Source organism: Triticum aestivum, chromosome 5B, assembly GCF_018294505.1.
Source record: "Triticum aestivum cultivar Chinese Spring chromosome 5B, IWGSC CS RefSeq v2.1, whole genome shotgun sequence".
Taxonomy (NCBI): Eukaryota; Viridiplantae; Streptophyta; class Magnoliopsida; order Poales; family Poaceae; genus Triticum; species Triticum aestivum.
The window spans coordinates 607,619,208-607,626,621 of record NC_057807.1 but is presented as its reverse complement, the minus strand read 5'-3'; the positions used below and the strand labels follow the sequence as shown (position 1 = coordinate 607,626,621).

Here is a 7,414-nt window from a genome sequence, read left to right as displayed (position 1 = left end):
AAGCCGATCTCTACGGTTTGACGTCGCCGCTGCCGAGAGGAGGAAAAACCCTAGCGAGAGGGGAGATAAGCTTCCTCCCCGCTTAGCTAGTTATTAAAACTAATGAATTAACGCTAGCTAGCGGACGTGCCAATGGGCCGGCCCACTCCTAGCGATGCGAGGGTACAGTCGCGCTCCTAAAGAGAGTAAAACCTCTCCCGGATTATTTATATTTGTCTCAAAGACAAAGAAGATCGGAACAAAGATTAAGAGAACATGATCTTAGCGAATTCTTGCCGCCGCATCCTCAGCATCGGAGCCCGTGGCCGTGCTCCGCTCACAGCCGCCTCGCGTCCCGGCTACTTGCTACCGCAACCACTCCACCTAGGAATAGGATCCTTGCTCCACCGCATCACCAAACCCGCTGCCGTTTGTCGATCGCCCGCGCTCCGTCGATGCTACTGCACCTCCCAGCCCGTCGACCCCCGGCCCCGTTGGTACCACAGTCCGCTCAGGATCGCCTCCGCGGTAGTTCTCGTCTCCGGCGTCACGGGCCTCACGGCATTAGCCGTCTACCGCCCGTACCTCGACATTGAGGTCGTGCCGTACACTAATCGGACTCATGTGGTGGTCCTCTCCCCCCAATCCGAGCGTGAGGTCTCTGTTCACCGCTTCGACGAGCGCATGAACAAGTACGCCGCCGAGTCTCGGATCGTCGACCCGCTCCACCCTGACACTGTCCGCGTCCGCCGCATATTGGAGAAAGTCATCCACGCCACTCACCGCAACCTCGACATAGACAGCCACGACATTGTGATGCTCTCCTCTCACAAGAATGCGCAGGATCTGGATAACGAGAACCGAAGAAAGCCGCAGGGTAAGAAACCAGGCCGTCTTGCAGCCGCACGCCCGACATCTCCGTGGGCTCAAGTGGGAGGTCGTCCTTGTCAAAGATCGTCGGGTCAATGCAGGGTGCATGCCCGGCAAGATAATGGTCACCACAGGATTGCTCGACCTTCTCAAGACTGACGCTGAGATTGCCTTTGCTCTTGGCCACGAGGTGAGGTAGCTAGGTTTAATATATACTGGATTACTGAGTTCACGTCATGGAATTCAAACTCTCATCCATCGTGCTATTATTATTTTTCTAGGTTGGGCACGTCATTGCAAGGCACAAGGCGGACATCGCCAGGCAAGATTGGTTTCCCACTCTCTTATGGCGGCCTTTCTTTTCAATGTATGTCCACCTTTTGCATTTTCACATGTTCTTGTTCAAGTTAGCTACTACTACAATTAGTTAGTAGTACTACATTGTAGCCGAAGGTAGACATGCAGTTAGTTCAGTACTACATTTTCACATGTTCTTATTTAAGTTAGTTACTACGTACTACAGATTTCACAATGTAGTGCACTCTAGAGATATTCTACATGACACTTGTAAGGAGGCCTACTCTGCATGTTATATAGTACCCGTTAGTTGTTTCTAAGATCATCTGATAATTAGTCATTTGTCAGTCCCCGAAGTTGCACATCATGAATTCAAAATCAGAAACAGAAAAAAGTTGCATACAATTCTTATGGTGCACAACTACCTACGTTATGTTAAATGTAGAATTAACAATCATAATCCCATCGACAAAGATAATTTTAGAAAGCCTTGGAATTTCTCGGTCGACTAGGGCGCTCAACTGACAAAAAGTAGAAGAATGACACATAAAGATCGAACTAAATAAAATATCCCACGATAGACTAATTTATAGCGATACAATGAAAATATGCATCTTTAGCACAATGTGCCACACCGGAGGAGCTTGCATATCATGTTATCAATAATAAAGGGCTTCCTACATGTGATTTGACATTAATCTCGCTAGTGTACTCTCTTATCTCTTTGGTTTTTATTACTATTAAGTTGGTTCGACCTTGTGAGTTGGTTTGATTCAGCAAGTCTTAGATTTGGTTCATCTTTGACGGTTTCCTACGTCCGTAGGATGGAGATAGAGGCGGATCATATTGGAATCATGCTACTCGGCGCTGCAGGTTTCGATCCGTACAAAGCCCTTGTGGTCCTCTGGAAGCTAGCAAATATGGGTGCTTTAACAAAAAAGGAATCTCTCATGTCTAGATATCCTTCATATGTTACAAGATCGCAATATTTGTCGCAACACAAGGTCATGCAGAAGGCAGTGAAATTATACAAAGAAGCTCGACGACGGTGAAGGCCTTCCTTTCCGAGGATCCTTGAGAAACCAGTGCAACATTGTATCAACAAGATTGATACGAGATTTTGGAGGGTGATCGACAAATTAGAATGCATGGTTTAACCGAAGCAAATCAGGGAAATGTTACATGATGTCCTGCAAGTGTACATAGTTGGTTGTAGTTGCTTTCAGGAAGTAAGATTATCGATCCCATGAAGAGCTAAAGAAACGGTTGTTTGCCTCTTGTAGGTGTTTATCGTGTTGTGTCTTCAAGTTATTCTTTGATTCCAAGCGATAGTGTAGTGACGATGACATGGTGCAGAGTGCTTGTGAGTAATAGACTAGAGTATGTAGTAATCCTTCCTGTACCTAATAGAGTGATCCCCACTGCTATATTTATCTTGACATGCAACCTATCCACCTCATTGTGTGTGCCACGTCAGCAATACCATCTTTACTTTTGCCCAATCAGCTTTCCTAATGCATCGCTTTGCTGGCAATTATTTTTTGCCGAATCGTTCTTCATGACGCACTGGTTTGTTTTCTACCGAAGGCCCACTATGTTTACTCCCATCTCCTTTGCTGGTGGCAAGTGGGGCATCGCATGTGCGCAACCTGTCGCATTGAGAGAGTTTTGATGGGATTTCTCCCCACGCGTAGGGAGAGATGGATAGGTTTACGTGTTTTTTTTCACAGATACAATTTTTTCAAAGCAATTTATCTCTCAAACCATGCATCCATATCACGAATCATTTTTATCATTGTGTTTCTCACGTTTAGACCTTCAAAACTAGATCTCATGTTCATAGATTTCATTGAAAAGAAATTCGGTTGAAATCTATGCTCCAAAATCGAACTAACATGGGCTTCAAAATTGGACAAACCGTGCTTCACTTTTTTGGAGAAGCACAATTGTGAATCTTCTGTGTGCACATTAAACATTTTCTTATATGTGATAAATATATGTTTTGATGTGTATTTTTTTGTACACACTATACATTTTTTATACATATAGAACATTTTTCAAATACATAAGTAACATTTTTTTCAAACATATATTTTGCTGTAAACTTTTTTCATACACGCTATACATTTTTCTTATACATCACGAATATTGTTTATATACACGTTTAACACTGTTTCAACATATTTTTGGTGTTTACTTGTTTCCATACACCTTGTCATTTTTTTCATACACCAGGAAATTTTTTATGCATGTTGAACACTTTTTCAAATACATGATTAACATTTTTTAAATACATGTTTTGATGTCTACTTTTTTTCATACACATTGTACATTTTTCATATACATCTGGAACATTTTTATATATGTATAACATTTTGCAAATACATGGTTAACATATTTTGAAATGTCACCTAGACTTTTTGAAACACGAAAACACTTTTCGAAATGCCACAAACATTGTTTGAATATTATAATTTTTTTGAATTACACTATCATTTTTCTCATATTGTGGTAATTTTTTTGAATGCCACAATTTTTTGAGGCAATAATTGAATGCCACATAATTGTATTAGTTGTTTTTTATTTTATTTTTTAAGACAATCTCGCGAAGCTTTATTAATTTGTTACAATGTTTACAAGGATGAAAAAAAGATCACCGGGCTGACCTAACCAAACATGGCGGCCAGCCTCTAAAGTTAGAGCATGCTTCGCTAAATTGTGTGCCTCCACACTCGAGGACCAAAAATGATTAAAAAATTGCAAAAAATGAAAGAAATAGAATGATAAACTATTTCTCGGATAATAGCCCGTAGCTTGCGGTAATCCCTTGGTTGATATCATTCACAACTACCTTGCAGTCTGAAGCCACCTGAATCTTCTATAGATAGAGATCGTCTGCCAGGGCCAACATCTCCCTTACTACCATCGCCTCCAGAGTAGGTGGGCCACTGATCGTTGGAAACACTATAGCAGAGGCACCCAAAAATGTTTTGTGGTGATCTCTACATACTGCTCCAACCGCCCTCAAGTGCCAACTTCGTGTCCAAGCCCTGACGAGTATTATTTTTACACTCCTCTAACCTGAGTTTAAACCGATATATTTCATTGAAACCAAGATATTCGCTCCGATATTGGCGCTAATGAATAATGATAGGCATATTATTCCAAATATCCTATCTTTATTCTATTTCCACAAGAAAATGGGCTATATATGGACGGAATCAAGCTAGAACATGAAAAGGAGTAAAGTGGAGATAAAGGAAATCAAGTGGGAGGCGCACCAGAAGAAAAAGTGCAAAAGACGATGTTCCATACGACCACGCCTGCTCATATGAGTGATCGTATGGCATGGTGTTAGGACCAAGAGTATGTCGACCAGAGGAAGGGGGGGGGGTTGAATGGGAGATTAAAAAATTCCTAAGATTGTTTTGAACTGATCCCAATCACAACTGCGGAAATAAGGTTTGGTAGAAAAGAACTCAGTCAAGCATGCTATTGAGGAACATAACTATTGATGTAGGAAGCAATTATGACTCGAGCATAGGATATCACAAGTTTGACCGATGATAATGCAATATGCAAACTAATACAATATCATGACAGTGAACGAGAAATGAACTACGATAGATTACTATGAGAAAGAACTACGACGAGGTAAATGATCACAACACAAGATGTGAAGGAGACTAAGACAATATAACAGAATGATGAGGGAGATATGTTATGGTCTGAAATATATCTGAAGTAAATGACAGAGACTAATAATGTCTACTACGCAACCTTCTTCTTGTAGACTCGTGTTAGGCCTCAAGCGCAGAGTTTTGTAGGACAGCAACAATTTTCCTTCAAGTGGATGACCTAAGGTTTATCAATCCGTAGGAGGCGTAGGATGAAGATGGTATTTCTCAAACAACTCTGCAACCAAATAACAAAGAGTCTCTTGTATCCCCAACACACTCAATACAATGGTAAATTGTATAGGCAACTAGTTTGGCGAAGAGATGATGAGACAAGTGTAATATGGATGGTAGATATATGTTTTTGTAATCTGAAAATATAAAAACAACAAGGTAGTGATACGTCTCCAAGGTATCTATAATTTTTGATTGTTCCATGCTATTATATTACCCCTTTTGGATGTTTATGGGCTTTATTTTACACATTTATATCATTTTTGGGACTAACCTACTAACCGGAGGTCCAGCCCGTATTGATGTTTTTTTTGCCTATTTTAGTATTTCGAAGAAAAGGAATATCAAACGGAGTCCAAATGGAATGAAACCTTCGGGAGCGTGATTTTTGAAACGAACGTGATCCAGAGGACTTGGAGTGCAAGTCAAGAAGTAATCGAGGCGGTCAGGAGATAGGAGGGCGCGCCCACCCCTCCTGGGCGCGCCCCCTGTCTCCTGGGCCCCTCAAGCGGCCACCGACGTACTTCTTCCTCCTATATATACCCACGTACCCCGAAAACATCTAGGGAGCCAACGAAAAACAATTTCCACCGCCGTAACCTTCTGTATCCGTGAGATCCCATCTTGGAGCCTTCGCCGGCGCTCCGCCGGAGGGGAATCGACCACGGAGGGCTTCTACATCAACACCATAGCCCCTCCGATGAGTTGTGAGTCGTTTACCACAGACCTTCGGGTCCATAGTTATTAGCTAGATGGCTTCTTCTCTCTTTTTGGATCTCAATACAATGTTCTCCCCCTCTCTTGTAGAGATCTATTCAAAGTAAACTCTTTTTGCGGTGTGTTTGTCGAGACCCGATGAATTGTGGGTTTATGATCAAGTTTATCTATGAGAAATATTTGAATCTTCTTTGAATTCTTTTATGTATGATTGAGTTATCTTTGCAAGTCTCTTCGAATTATCAGTTTGGTTTGGCCTACTAGATTGATCTTTCTTGCCATGGGAGAAGTGCTTAGCTTTGGGTTCAATCTTGCGGTGTCCTTACCCAATGACAGAAAGGGTTGCAAGGAACGTATTGTATTGTTGCCATCGAGGATAAAAAAAATGGGGTTTATATCATATTGCTTGAGTTTATCCCTCTACATCATGTCATCTTTCTTAACGCGTTACTCTGTTCTTATGAATTTAATACTCTAGATGCATGCTGGATAGCGGTCGATGTGTGGAGTAATAGTAGTAGATGCAGGCAGGAGTCGGTCTGCTTGTCGCGGACGTGATGCCTATATACATGATCATGCCTAGATAATCTCATAATTATTCGCTTTTCTATCCATTGCTCGATAGTAATTTGTTCACCCACCGTAATACTTATGCTATCTTGAGAGAAGCCTCTAGTGAAACCTATGGCCCCCGGGTCTATCTTTTATCATATAAGCTTTCAATCTACTTTTATTTGCATCTTTACTTTTCGCATCTATATTATAAAATACCAAAAATATATTTATCTTATCATACTATCTCTATCCGATCTCACTTTCGCAGTGGCCGTGAAGGGATTGACAACCCCTTTATTGCGTTGGTGGCGAGTTCTTTGTTTGTTTGTGTAGGTGCGTGGGACTTTTGAGGAGCCTCCTACTGGATTGATGCCTTGGTTCTAAAAAACTGAGGGAAATACTTACGCTACTTTGCTGCATCACCCTTTCCTCTTCAAGGAAAACCAACGCAAGCTCAAGATGTAGCAAGAAGGATTTCTGGCGCCGTTGCCCGGGAGGTCTTCGCTCAAGTCAAGACATACCAAGTACCTATCACAAACTCCCTCGCATTTACATTATTTTCCATTTGCCTCTCGTTTTCCTCTCCCCCACTTCACCCTTGCCGTTTTATTTGCCCTCTCTTTCCCAATCTTCTCCTCTCTTTTACGCTTGCCTTTTTCCGTTTGCTCGTGTGTTAGATCATTTACCTTGTCGTTATGTCTAGTTCCTTATCCGCTCCTATGTCTCCCGAGTTTGAAGTTCTTCACTTCAAGCAAAGGCAAGGAGAAAACTTAAAAGATGCTTGGTATAGGATGATGGAATCTTATCACAATTGCACCCTAGAGGTGAACTTTAGAATTCTTCTTCGCAATTTTTATGTTGGGCTAAATATGACGCATAGACAACTCTTGGATTGCATTGCCAAGGGAAATTTTATTGAAACTGATCCTAGTATTGCGCATGAAATTATAGAGGGAATAGTGGGAACACTACCTCAAAAGGAAGGACCACATCCTACCCAAGAAGAAACACAAGTGTTTGGAAAGATTTGCGAAGTTACAAAAATATTACAAAAATCTCTTGAGCCTCTTAAAAGTGTTAGCGGA

The 7,414-nt window shown here is 41.6% G+C and overlaps 1 protein-coding gene across 1 annotated transcript; it reads left to right on the top strand.

Moving 5' to 3' along the window:
* Positions 1–240: 240 nt before the first annotated feature.
* LOC123117121 (mitochondrial metalloendopeptidase OMA1-like) lies at positions 241–2,428 on the top strand. Its single transcript, XM_044537952.1, has 3 exons — positions 241–1,039; positions 1,131–1,216; positions 1,970–2,428. Exons 1-3 carry the CDS (start codon positions 815–817, stop codon positions 2,196–2,198), a joined length of 540 nt encoding a protein of 179 aa, XP_044393887.1. The 5' UTR covers positions 241–814; the 3' UTR covers positions 2,199–2,428.
* Positions 2,429–7,414: the final 4,986 nt, after the last annotated feature.

Bases quoted from the DNA above. Each gene is read 5' to 3' on its own strand.
- LOC123117121 (XM_044537952.1), top strand. From the start codon at position 815: ATGCGCAGGATCTGGATAACGAGAACCGAAGAAAGCCGCAGGGTAAGA. The intron at 1,040-1,130 runs GTGAGGTAGCTA...TTATTTTTCTAG, and splicing joins CCTTTGCTCTTGGCCACGAG to GTTGGGCACGTCATTGCAAG. The intron at 1,217-1,969 runs GTATGTCCACCT...CTACGTCCGTAG, and splicing joins TGGCGGCCTTTCTTTTCAAT to GATGGAGATAGAGGCGGATC.